This window comes from Sycon ciliatum, chromosome 7, assembly GCF_964019385.1.
Source record: "Sycon ciliatum chromosome 7, ocSycCili1.1, whole genome shotgun sequence".
NCBI classification, from domain to species: domain Eukaryota; kingdom Metazoa; phylum Porifera; class Calcarea; order Leucosolenida; family Sycettidae; genus Sycon; species Sycon ciliatum.
The window spans coordinates 15065747-15079246 of record NC_088649.1 but is presented as its reverse complement, the minus strand read 5'-3'; the positions used below and the strand labels follow the sequence as shown (position 1 = coordinate 15079246).

At 48.9% G+C, this 13500-nt stretch overlaps 2 protein-coding genes across 2 annotated transcripts in view; one reads left to right on the top strand and one right to left on the bottom strand.

The window, feature by feature from the left end:
* LOC135821934 (uncharacterized) overlaps positions 1-4401 on the bottom strand; it is a 19736-nt gene extending 15335 nt beyond the window's left edge. Inside the window, exons 1-3 of the mRNA XM_065334904.1 lie at positions 4167-4401; positions 1758-1846; positions 473-805 (exon numbers count right to left, since the gene is read on the bottom strand). Coding sequence (XP_065190976.1) covers positions 473-805; positions 1758-1830 — 406 coding nt within the window. The 5' untranslated portion in view covers positions 1831-1846; positions 4167-4401. The remainder of the gene's footprint in view (positions 1-472; positions 806-1757; positions 1847-4166) is intronic.
* A 6404-nt stretch (positions 4402-10805) lies between these two features.
* Positions 10806-13500, top strand: part of LOC135821083 (proteasomal ubiquitin receptor ADRM1-like) — a gene marked incomplete in the record, with an annotated part of 19376 nt that continues 16681 nt past the window's right edge. Inside the window, 1 exon segment of the mRNA XM_065334149.1 lies at positions 10806-11134. Coding sequence (XP_065190221.1) covers positions 10952-11134 — 183 coding nt within the window.

The following is a 13500-nucleotide window of genomic DNA, read 5'->3' as shown; positions in this document are numbered from 1 at the left end:
CACCCCACCCCAACCCCTCCTCCTGCCAGACCACCTCCAACAGCGGTGTACGCGCCTGCTATGAAGAACCCATTTCCTAACACATTCAATTGGAATGGTCGCTTCACTCGCAGGATGAACATCGTATAGCGACAAACTTCGGCGGAGCGCAAATTCATTGTTTTCAAGAATTGCACTGGTTCGCGATAAGAAACTTTCGCAAATCGATCACTTCAGTTGGCTTTTGTACTGTCTACTATAAATGTGCAGAGCAGTTTGCGGAGACTTATAACCTTTTCGTGTTGTGTTTTACTTGGCAACATTTCATTGTAACAGAGTGAATTGCACTTTGTTTGCCCGTCAAAAAAGTTTTTTTTACATATTATATGTCCGCGAATGTGAGATGGGTGCGAAAACAGCGATATTTTTAAAATCTCCAGCAAAAGTTTCTCACTTTACAGTACACGATTTTGACATTGAGCACGGCACTTACTGACGCAGACGACATGTGCATCGCTGGAACCGCTGGCGTCAAAGCGGACAGACTCGGTCTGGAGACCTTGCCGATAAACGACACGCCGTCCCCTGTGGACGAACGACGTCCACACGTCAACCGGGTCCTCATGCAGGTCGCCAGCCATGTCCTTCAGCATGCTTTCGACGCACCTTCGCAGTCCGAATCGGAGATCGGTGAAGACGCTGAAGTCGAACAGAACGTATCCCATGCGGCCGCACACCTCAGTGGCACTGGCTAAGTTATGCTGGCCATCGGCGGGAGCAATCCACTGCAGTCGCTTTCCATTGGTCGCCTGGCACGTTGAATTATCTGAAATGGATACAACACACAACTCGGATGCTGAGCTAATAGTATTTTTTAACACATTTTAAAAGCGCCGTATTTTTCCGAATATAAGTCCACCATTTTAATACGACCTAAAAACGGAACTAAAAAAAGGGGGAACTAAAATAAGGGTTAACCGCAATCAATAACTTGAATAAGACAAGCTGAATCGACATTTATGTATACTTTATTCATGCAATATAAGACAGTGGAGACAACGTGAAAATAATTCAAAAATTTGGTGCTATCTGACTGTATACTGCCGCGTTACCTTGGTGACCAGTAGGCACCGGCGGATAATGCTCGAAAAGGTGGCAGATTCAGCTCGAAAAGCAGTGAAATTGGCAGAACCATACAAACCTTATGGCGGGCAATTCCTCGAATTCTGCTCCATTTCTTTATCCACATACCAAACATGCATGAAACTTGCCTGAAAAAGTACCGGATTCTGCCAATTTTTCTGCCGGCATTATCCGCAAAGGCCTAGTGAACGGCTGGTCATATCCAATAAGTTATAACCTATTGCTCCTTTTTCTCTTTACTTAGGTGATGCACAGAACAACGCTGGGGGCAAGGCCAGTTTTTTTTGCTACCCATTCGTACCCCCATCCCCCATACACTCATACACATCTAGGCCGGGCGCTCTGAATCACACTCAAAAGGGTAGATTCTATCGGCACTTTTCTCTATTGGCTCTACCAGGTTTAAGGCTGGTAGAAGTCGGTTATAGCAAGAGTATGAAGCCCAGACGGTGCAGATGGGTTGATGTCAAGGTGAAATTCCAGGATTACATCATTTTAGCGACGTAATGACTAATGAGTACGGGCATGATTCAAGCACGCTTCAATGGGGAAGGGACAGAGATCTGACATAGGACCTCACTATTCCTGCAAGAATGGCCAGAGAGTCGTGATGATTGCGCTATTTGCAGACTTACGCATTTCATTCGCATGCACAAACTGCACCAGCAGGAGCACCACGGCCGATAGTATCTGAGTGGCCGTCATCATCTTCTCCCACTGCACACTGCACAGGACACAGCACAAAGCGTAACACCACTAGTGCAATACAGATTGGTGGTATCCAGCTGTGCAGGCTGACCCACACTATACCTTTAACTAAGGGCCTGGTCAGACTGCGGCAAAAACTAAATAAGCCTGAGATTATAATCCGAATCTCCATAGAAACTTGACGCCAGAGTGGTGAAATCGAGGGTTGACACTCCAAAAAAAAGCAAGAACGGACCACGCTTTCCGCCCCAAACAGGAGTTTGACGCTGATACGCCATTGAGGCTGATGTCCACTGATTTTTTCATCTGCATATCGAGGAGCTAATTTGACCATGGACAACAACACAACAGTCATAAGGATGGTTGCAAGGATTGCACTGAAGGCAGGACCGGTGCCTTTGGTACGGCCAGTTCGGCCATGGCCGTATCAACTTCCCAAAAAGTCGGGCCACGTGGAACGTCCAAAACCGGGGAGAAAAAGTTTCGATGTATGATTTTGTACAGGGAGTCGCCCAGAGTGCAGGATTTGCCATCTAAATTCCAAAAAAATTCTGGGGGAGGATCCCCGGACCCCCTTAAAGATGGCCCTCCGGCCACACCGCTCCGCGGATGCAGCCTCCGGCCCTGGAAGGTGTTGGCGATCACCGAGGTGAAGGAATTTGACGTTTTTCGTGGAGATCACCACTCGACGCTCGAAATGAATTTTGAATTTTCATTCTCCATGCATGTGTAGTGTGGTAGCAAATTCTAATCCTGAACGATATTCTTTTTTCGTCAGGCACCGAAAATTTGCCGCAGTCTGACCAGGCCCTTACCGGCATGAACCTGCTGTAAAACCGCTAATTTTAACGCCAGTGATATTTTAGCGAAAGGAGTGTTTTCGCTTAAGTTTTGCCGCGCCAATCGAAATGTTTGCATGTACGGCAGTAGAGTACTAGCAGTGAGTAGATAAACAAGAATGTTTTTTTTGTTTTTTTGTTTTTTTTACAATGATCACAGCTCATAGGCAAAGACAAAAAATTGCATAGTGATGGTGAGGCTTTTTGCCCTCAGCCGACCTGAGTGTGCAACTCGAGATGATATGGCTAGCGGCGGAATTCTTTGTTGACCTCATCTTTTCTGGAAATCATGAGTCATACCGTACGGCGCACGCACCGTGAGTCATCTGGGAAGTTTTGCCTCGGGCACTTGGCCGGGTGTTACATTACAAGGTCGGTGACCAGCACGTGCCCTCACACTGCTCTGCGGCAAACTCTGCGTGCTCTATACGACACACGTCCACAGTGAAAAATCCACGACCATGCGTCACACAGGCACAGTTCTTGACCCGTACACACGATCACGTTTCTGGAGAAATTTGGTAATTCAAACGCACGTACAAGGTCGCTTGGAAAATATAACAAAAATGATTGAGGGGCTCATCCGAAAAGTTGTACCCCCCCCCCCTTTCTTCCTGCCATGTCTACGTTTCTCGCTTCCTCTGCTCCCCATTTCACCCCGAACATGGATCATCATGGCAACCGATCAAAAACTCCTTACGTGGACGTGATGCAGCGCTTTGTGCTGTTGTGTGATGACAGCCTATAAGCCTACTTGTATGTGCGTTGGCATTTTCAAATTTCTCCCACCGTCACGTGCAGTTACCATGGTTGTGTATCAGTTTTCCGGCACCCTCGGGACCGGACGCTGCTGGATAAATGAATATCCTGGATGACTGAAGCTCTGCATAGCCATCTTGTGCTCACACATTAAATGGAAGGCGGAACATTATTTCACCTGTGCTTTCATCCTCTGTTCACCAATAGCCCCGGCAATGAGGGGTACACGGTTAGGGCGCGTTCAGACTACCGATAAAAAGTGACCGATTGGGAAAGTCGCCAAGGTGATTTGATCGTGACGTTACTGGCACGTTACCGGTGGGAAAGTTTTACTGCCGCGGCTGCTGCGGCAGTAAACTTTTACCGGCAGTAAAAAAGTGCTCAGGCTGCATGCGCGCTGCGAAAAAAAGGGAAAATCCCTTGTCAGTGCCGCGGTGAGAGCTGAAAACTTCACGGTAACGTTAGTTTGTTATCGGTAGTGTGAATGTCCTTCACGGTTTATCGGCATTCACGGTTTGACGGGGTTCACGGTAGTCTGAACGCGCCCTTATTATTACGGCTTGTTAACACTTGTGCCTGCTTTGATTCCCACTTTCAATAAACGACCTCGCGCCAGTGAAGACCGGCTACACATTGCCATTGGGGGACAGTGTGCACCAGAAACTAATTCGGCTTCCCATGCTTCCGCAAAAAGGCAGCCGGCTCCCGACAGATAGGTTGGAGCCGTTGATGACTTACATTGTTCGTTCACCGAGTCCTGCGGAGGAAGTCTCCAGCCAGTATCCACATGCACAGTCAGGACGTTAATTAGCAGGCGGCGGGCACGTCAGCAGGCGGCGGGCACGTCACGTCGAGATGCCTGACAAAACCTACAGCCCTAGCTACTCAGTCAAAGGCAACACACCGCGGTGGAAAACCTTGCATTCGGGGCAGGTGCAGGCAGACATGCAGGGAATTTATCGGCTGTTTGCACTTTTTTATTATCTTCTTTATCTCTTACAAAATCTTAGGTTGGACATACAGAAGAAGAATCTACCTATTTTTTTTTAGGGTGTCGGGAAGGAGGGAATAGGTACGCCCCATCAAAAAGGAACACCTGAGAATGAAAAGCGGACTTAGCGGTACAACTTTACGAAACAGGTGCCCCCAACCAGGTCCCCCACCCTACACACGCCCCTCCTTGGCTTCAGCCTGTTGAGGCTTCCATTCAGCTGGATTGGGCGCCATATGCGCATGGGCGGGCAGATGCAGAGGCCGCAGAGCTAGAGCGCGAGATAGCTATGATAGATTGCGGGGATCCGTGAGGGGTCTCCTTGGAGGGCGCAGCGACAACAATACAATGAATCCCAAAAAGGGTTACCAGGGTTCACGTAGGGGTCTACGTCTACGTCTGATCATATCAGGGAGTCGGATTTGACGACACCCTGGTTCACATATCGAGGGTACACGTACTTTGCCTTTGGGAGGCTGCCTCGTTACCTGCAGCTCGTACTACGGGCCAGTTTAGGAAATCCCCTGTCAGTATGTTCCATTCCTATTCTGACTGGCTCAAGGCAAGCTGTCAAGACTATTGTAGCACATCATTGCTACAGCACCCCTCGTATAAAACCAGAAAAAGGTCACATTTAGGTGGCTGCTCGCGCTTCCTGCCGACTGCCTGACACTTGACTGACTCACGACTGCCGTCTGGAGCACACAAGAAGAAGCGATAAGGCCGAGTAAAAAAAATTACTAGATGATCGTCCTTTTTTTTGGAAAAATCGGGGAGGGCGGGAGGATTTTATTTTTATTTTTTTACTTTTTACCCTCTCATGCACACAGTGTACACAACAACATCAAGGTTTTTTTTCTCTTTTTTTCTTTTTTTTTCTTTTTTTCTTTTTCTTTCTTCAGCAGATCGATACTGACGTTGTGATAATACTAGTAGTATGTGGTCCATATAGTAAAGAAAGTATTAAACAAAGCGTGCACATGTTTCCTGCATCCGCGATCGGTAAAAAACCAACGATTTCGGCAAAAACTCACGATTTAAAAAATAAAATATTTCTTGGGGCGCTGACAAAAACTGGGGCGGACGGGGACGATCATCTAGCTTTTTTTTTTACTTGGCCTAAACGTTTGTTTTGAATGCTTGCATCTCCTTGTTGTGGGGAGGCTGGGACAGAAGAGCGGCGGGGAGGGAGTTCCAGTCACTAATCATGACTGCAGTGTGGAAACGAGCGCTTCAATGCCAGCGGGACAGATGCAAGCAGCTGGTGTTGAAGCTGGTGGTTAAGGACAATGACACTACCATGTTCGCTGCGGGTTCTGGGGCCGCTGGATGAGGGGAAATGGCGCGGTGGCAATACAGAGAGCAGCTGCGGAGGGCCAGGCAGGTAATGCAGCTTGTATAGGCAGGCAAGCAAGGCAGCAGTATACGGCGGATGGCCAGGCTAGCTAATAGTGCACCTGGACCGATGATTCGCAGAGCACAGCGTTGGATATGATCCAGGCGTTGCAGGTAGCTGGGCAAAGCACCTATCCAGATGAGGGGGGCCGCGATGATAACCGGTCAAACAAATGCCTTTGTGTACTGTGGACTGTGGTGCGGCCGGCTGGGGAGAGAATGTGCACGTGCGCTGCACAGTGCAGGAAGCCCAGGCTAGGCGTTGTCTGGCTCGAGCGGCAACCTTCCGGAGATTAGTGTTGAATGACAGGTTCAAATCAAAGGTCACTCCAAGTAAAGAGAGAGCCTTCTCCTCAAGGACAGGAGTGCCGCCGAAGACAATCAGAGAGACTGAATGCGAGGCAAATAAATTGATGGGGGTTCTGCGGAGAGTGGCGGTTATGGCTTGGGACTTCAACGGTTCGAAGGAGATGCGCCATCTACGGCCCCACTGATGCAAGCGATCAACAGAAGTCTGGAGGCTCAATGCTGCGTCGGCTGGGGATGTGTCGAGGTACATCAGGCTGTACAAGGTAGTATCGTCGGCGTACGCCTCCAGGTGGGCTCTGGGTGAGAGGGCCTCTGAGGCGTCGTTCACGTAAATCAGGAAGAGTGTAGGGCCGAGTATGCTCCCTTGGGGAACTCCTGCTGACATGGTGTACAGCGATGAAGTTTGGCCGCACATCAAGCATTGAATGGACCATCCACCTAGGTAGGGAGAAAGCCAGGTATGCAAGGGGCTGCCAATGCCAAGATGGCGAACTTTGTGGAGGAGGCCAGCATGGGACACACGTTCAAATGCTCCGGTAATATCCACGGCTAGAATACGTGCTGCACCGCCTCGGCCGGCGCCTGCGATCCAGGCATGGTGTAGAGCCTGTAGCGCATCTGAGGTCCCGAGACCGCGACAAACCCGAACTGGTGGGGTATCAGGAGCTTGTAACGCTCAAGGTGATTCATGAGTTGACGATTGACAATGCTCTCCATGATCTTAGAGATTATGCTCAGCAGTGAAACTGGGCGATAATTCGTCAAGGCGGATCGTGAAGATCGCTTGTGGATTGGAACCACGCTGGCAGTCTTCCACATTTGTGGCTGGACTCCGTGCTGGAAGCAAAGAGCTGACACAGTGGCTTGGCAAGTTTTCTGGTGCATTCCTTCAAGAAACGAGCGTAAATACCGTCGGGTCCAGTCGCCTTCAAGTCGAGGCATCCAGACGAGCTAAAAGCTGGTGGACTGCATCGGGATGAAAGTGGACTGTCGTTAGTGCAGGTGCGCCCGCGAATGCGGTGTCCAGTAAGTCCATCGTAGTAAGGTCGCGGCCTTGAACACTGCATGCATTTGTTGGGAAAGAAACGTGCGAAAGCCTTCGATTTCCCATAGCTTGTGGCCCTCTCGCAACCTTCACTATCAACGCTGAGCAGGGGGATGTCAGTGTCCCGTTCCTCGCCGCAAGCGCACTTTAGCTTCGTCCACCATTCCTTCTCCTTCAGGGACCCATTCGACAAGCTATATCTGAGGCTGTTCTCTTTGGAAACTCTGGATCTAGTCAGGACTGCGATAGCATTGTTTACAGAACGGGTAAACTCCTGTTTCCATGCAAAGCCATGAGGGTGTTTACTCCAAGGACCGGTTGACTTCCCACCCGCCAGAATCAGGATCATCGTCGCTATGGCCTCCCAGCTGTGGGCCTAGGGCTGTACATGCATCGCTGTCTGCCTTCTTGGCCTCCCTGTCGGAGTCGCAGGGCAAGTTTGATGGCTGCTGGATCTCCGCCGGCTTGGATAAGCTTTCATTGTCGACTAATGATTCAGCATCAGCAGGAAAGGGCAGCTCTCCAGACTCAGAGGAGCTGGAGTTGCTCATGTCAGCTGCGGCTGGGAGACCAGCCTGCTTAGACCTGGATGTTGGGCGTTGTGATCGGCTTTACTTTGCTGCGCTGTCTGGGCTGGGTTTGCGACCACATCAGATAGGAGTCGACGTGTGCGTTCAATGTCTGTGCATGTAGGTGCCGTTGAATGACGTGGCTGCTGTGTACTATCGGGTTTGGCAGTGGTACCGCGGGCCTCAGGGCAGTCCTTGGCGAGGTGCTCTGTCTTGCTGCAAATCCGACATGTGGGCTTTTGGTCACTATAGTGTAAGCGGAAAGTGCCTTTCCCGTCTCTGGATTTCCGATACAAAGGCACGGCTTTATAGGGCTTGAAAGTGCTACGTCACAGCATAGCAACAATTTCAAAAATTCAAAAATTGGATCCACTTGGATCCAGTTTTTGTATGGATCCAAGCACATTTCAAGCCGTCTTACTCTCAGCAAGGTGATGTAACCAGTGAAACTGACTGATTTGGCTACTGGGGGCGTGGTTACAACTGGTGGCGAAATAAAAGTCACACCTGCATGCGACATGAGTGGGTTGCTATGCACCCACATACTTAGGCAATAGCAAAGTCACACCTTAGTGGATCCAAAAATAGAAATCTGATGTCAACTTACTACTCCCTGGCCGTTTTGACGTCATCACTTTCAAGCCCTATTCGACCCAAGTACGAAGGTTGCAAAACGGACTCCGGTTGCAATAACAACGTTGTCCCGTACCTTAAGTTTACCGTGGCGGATGGCGCCCTGCACGGTACCGTATGGAGCCTGAAGCGCAACTGTGCGGCCGCCATCCGACACCCACACAGGAACATCGTGAATTGCAACCGTGAACATGAGCACAGCGATTTTCTGTCAAGGATTTTGGAAGGATATGTTGTCCATTGATATGAAAGCCATTCTTCACGACTAACTGGGCAAGCTGGAGTATCTGCGAACGTTAATCTGCATTGGCCTACTGAACTGACCTCAGATAGATAGGATGAGCTCGGCTCCTATTCCGTGTTGCTCAGAGTCGAGGCAGCTCACGTACTCGGCGAGTTTCAAATCCTTTGGACCTGGAAATATCACAGTTCGGGCCATCAGGTCCCTGGCGCTTACTTTCGGGCCGCCATGGGTCGACTTCAGCTGGTTCCCGAGATATATCAGTGGCCTCCATGACCCCGGAACGACCCGGGCATCGGTGCATGGGGCTAAACGCCCAACCAGGAGATTTTTTCAGAGCTAAAAAAGTTTTACCACACGTCACTGAAACAACAAAAAAACATGTGTTGTTGTTGTTGTTGTTGTCATTGTCGCCGATGTCGTTAGCGCGTTGTCGTCGTTGTTGTTGTTGTTGTTGATGATCAGGCGCGTGCGCCGGTGCCCTTCAAGGGGGGTTTCCGGGGGACCTCCCCCGGGAAAATGTTCAAAAAATGAAGCAAAATCATGCATTTTGAGCGAAAAAAAGGGGGGTTCCGGGTACCCAGGAACCTATACGTGGCACGCGCCTGATCATGTTGGTCTCTTTATTGTTGTTCTCGTTGTTGCTGTTGGTCTTTTGGTCTTAGTCTTGTTGACGGAACGAATGCAGCGATTTCACATGCAGAACATGGGCATTATTTCAAGTGTACTTTTTGTTGCTTCAACCATGAACCATTCATCGGAATTTTGAATAGACCCTTTGCACAATAACGGTCACGTGATCCGAGACGGGGCATCCTCTTCGATTTTTGTGCAGAGTATCAGTTGTTGAGCATGGTGGAACACTGTATTTTTCCATTTTGGAGATGGAGGAGAGAGTGTCGAGTGGTTTGCCATCGATGGCTGTGGAACCCGTGGACGAACTGTCAAATGAAGATCGGTTGTGTAAGGAACTGAACAGTTTTCTGCTGAATGAGGGTGCGTATCTGTCTGGAAAAAGAAGGAGTTGTTGGAGCGGTAAGTTTTCCGCGTTCAGTGGATATTTCGGATTACTGTAGATTGAAATTTATTTTTATTTTCTCTACCTTCTCTCCTCTGTCGATGTAGAGAACACTTCTCTATGCAGAACCCTGATGCTCCTAGAACTAAGAAGGGCACCACTTCCTCGAGTGTACCTTCATCATGCCCAACATTTCATGCGTCCCAGTGGATGAGTGATGAACCTCTGTTTCCCAGAGTGAGTGCCACACCATGCTTGCTCGTCTCCAACGCAGGGGCAAGTCGCCGACGACAGTGAAGAGGGAGCTGATGGAGTAGTACTAGTGAACAAGCCCGTGGATAGTGTCCACGAGTTTTACTTTGGTGGCTATGTGCATAATGTGAAAGTCTGTCATATCGTGCACACAGCCACAGCTCGAACTCAGATGACTTTCTCCGCACACCTGAGCGATGAGGCCGCGTCTCTCTCCACTTCAACAACAGCAGCTCGAGCAGCGCCAGCAAGCAGTCGATCTTCCAATAGCGAAGACAGGGATGGGTCATGCCTTTTTCTCAAGCTCCAGAGTCTCTTGGCAGGGCGTTCCATATCTTCGCAAAAGCAAGGATGAAAGTCGTCATGGACAAAGTGTTCCGAGCACAACACTGTAAACGATATCGCAGCACTGCGGCCCTCAGTACCCGGCCCTCTTCTCGCCAGATAGCCAGGATTCCAGAGTGTGGAATGCCAGCATCACCAGGGAACGCATGGAAAGACAAGTGGGTTCCTTAGACTAACGTTAGGGATGACGGTTGCTGCAAACAAGAACCCAACAGGGGTCCTTGGAAAGCATTTCGGGACTTCTTCCTTCAGAACTAGAAAAACTTGAAAATGAAAAAGGCTGGGGAGTACATACATGAACATCGCGTCGGGACCGTGAAAACACAGCCTGTCACAGGAAACTTGATCACGTCCTGCAGCAAAACCATGCATGCTGGTTGCATGCCAAGTGTGCAGCGCGTGCACAGCATGCCCCGTCTCGACCCCTCTCGCTTATTGCGCAAAGGGTCTATTCTCAAAGCTGTTTCCCGATCCCTAGCCCTGCAATGTACTCTTTGTCTTTTTTTTGTTTCTATTCAGAAAAAGATGTTTTTGTGACGTCGTCCATGAATTCAGTGCTGAGTGAAAGATTCAAAATCAAATCCTAAAATTTCCAAAAAAAATCAGAGAGCAAAAGTAGACGAAGAAGCAAGGTGCCGTGTGTTCATTCTCTGCCCTATTTCATTCCAAGTTGCCTTTCAGGAGATTTTACCTTGCGTCTGTATACCCGAGCACTCGCTTCAAGAATGGCTCTGTTCGGTTCCTCTGCCGAGAGCAGCAAGCTCATCCAGTTCAAGGCTGGTCGCATGACCCTGCGCAATACGACCGTCCAACCAGACAAACGCAAGGGCTTGCTGTACATGGAATATTCCCCTGAGCGCATTCTGGTGATGAAGTGGAGCGACAGAGCCTCGGGAGAGGTGGAGCTGGTAGGACTAGGCTCCGAACGCTTAATTTTCTTGAACCATACATAAATGAATTATTTGTGGAAACTTGCATGTATTTGTTTGCCTTCTGCTGGCTCAGTTTGTGCTGTGAAGGCTCATGGGTATCACCTATTGAACTGCCAATTCAACGCGTACACAGTAGTCCACGGCCAGGGGAACACAATCAATTCTGATCGAACGAAATCAAGAGAACGTAATAGCCCATTGGGTGCGGGTCGAGGTCCTCTGTGTTCAATGTTGAAATTGTCACTCTCTCCTTGTGTGCAGTGAAAGCATCGTGAAATTTGTAGAACATAATAGTTATTATTGTGATACTTGTCGGAAGTGTCTTCTTCTAGCGTTGGAGCTCGCACTTACTGCCCACAGACTGGCCATTGACACCTGTGAAGTCACGGCATCTCAGCTCGTACAGATAGTAGTAGTAGTAGTAGTTTTTATTCCCGTAGCTATGCAGAAGACGTTACTTCAGTAAAGTCTGGCGCTAGCCAGGGTCCACACAGCTTTAATTCCCGTAGCTATGCAGAAGACGTTACTTCAGTAACGTCTGGCGCTAGCCAGGGTCCACACAGCTTTAATTTGGTGTTTGTTTGTTTGTTTGTTTGTTTGTTTGTTTGTTTGTTTGTGTCACGCCTGGCGCTATCCCGTATCTGTCCCGTACTGTACCGTACCAGCAAAGACAGCTGGCCACAATATTTTTGTTTGTTTGTGCCATCGACATGCCTGGCGCTATCCCTTACCTGTCCCGTACCATCAAGAGTACGGTACCATCAACAGAATGAGTATATATGCGAAGTGTATCGGGGGAATGCATTCAGTGCAGTAACATTTTGTGTGGATTTGTGTGCGAGGCCGAGATCCCACTAGCTGGCTGGCTGGGCCGCCTGTCGACCAGCCCGGGAATCGCATATAGGCCGATAGCATAATAATTATAACGTATATACAGTCATGTAGATGTATAGCAGGGTGTCATATTCTGTAAACGACTCCCTGCTGTATGGGGAGATTTTCTGGAAAGAAATACGAAGTAGGGAGACGAGTAAATGCAATCAGAATGGATGTTAGTTGCCGTCAGTATAATAATAAGAAGAAGAAGAACGCCCGTGATCGGCAGAGTCAGCGCCGGTCCCAGGAAACGTCAGGACAGACATCCCGTTGACTCCAGAACGCCCGTGATCGGCAGAGTCAGCGCCGGTCCCATAGCTATGCAGAAGACGTGACTTCAGTATCTCAGTGAAACGTTTTTGCAATACAATGATGTAGCTAATCAAAGGAAAAAGCATTTCCATCAGTTCTAACAACATACACGATGAGCTAGGCAACAAAGCATAGCGCAGGGCCCTGAGCTTCCAAGCTCTCTCGTTTGGTATTTGTGTGTTTGTGTGTTTGTTTGTTTGTTTGTTTGTGTCACGCCTGGCGCTATCCGTATCTGACGGCAAAAAAGCATAGGGTGTTATCAATTTTTCAATTCTCCTTTTTTTCAGGCATATCCTGGGATTCGAACGCGCACTATCGCCCTACATGCATTCCCCCATACACTTCGCATTCATACCCATTCTTCCAAGTTGCTTTACATTATTATCTTGCGTGTGAAAGCCCTATTTGAATATTGCGGGCAGCTGTATGTGGCCAGCTGTGTTTGATGGCACGGTACGGTACGGGGGACGGTGTCGTATTACCCTCGATCGTACCTGTCCCGTACCTATCCCCTACCGTACCGTGCCATCAAAGACGGCTGGCCACAATGCATATTCAAATAGGGCTTTCAAATGCAAGATCACAATGTGAAACAACTTGGAAGAATTAGTATGTATGCGAAGTGTATCGGGGGATGCATGCAGGGCGCGCGATAGTGCGGGTTCGAATCCCAGGTTATGTCTTAAAAAAAAGGAATTTTTTAAAGAATATATAACATCCCTATGCTTTTTTTTTGTCTTGGTCATCAAGGCAAAAAAGCATAGCGTAGGGCCCTGAGCTTCCAAGCTCTCTCGTTATTTTACTTGGGTATACCCAACAGGCAGATGAAGATGTTGGTTTTAAATTTCCTTCAGAGAACCATAGACAGAGTAAAGCTTCCGTATAGGGCTTGAAAGTGCTACGTCACAGCATAGCAACTATTTCAAAAATTCAAAAACTGGATCCACATGCATCCAGTTTTTGTACGGATATGTAGCAAGAAGGACCCATGAGTGTGTGTGATCCCCAGTAGCCTAATCGGTAGGGCACTGTCCCGGAAAGACAGGGCTGCTGGGTTCGAATCCCGCTCGTGGATCCTCCTTTTGCAACAGATCCAAGCACATTTGAAGCGGTCTTACTCACAGCAAGGTGATATAGCCAGTGAAATTAACTGG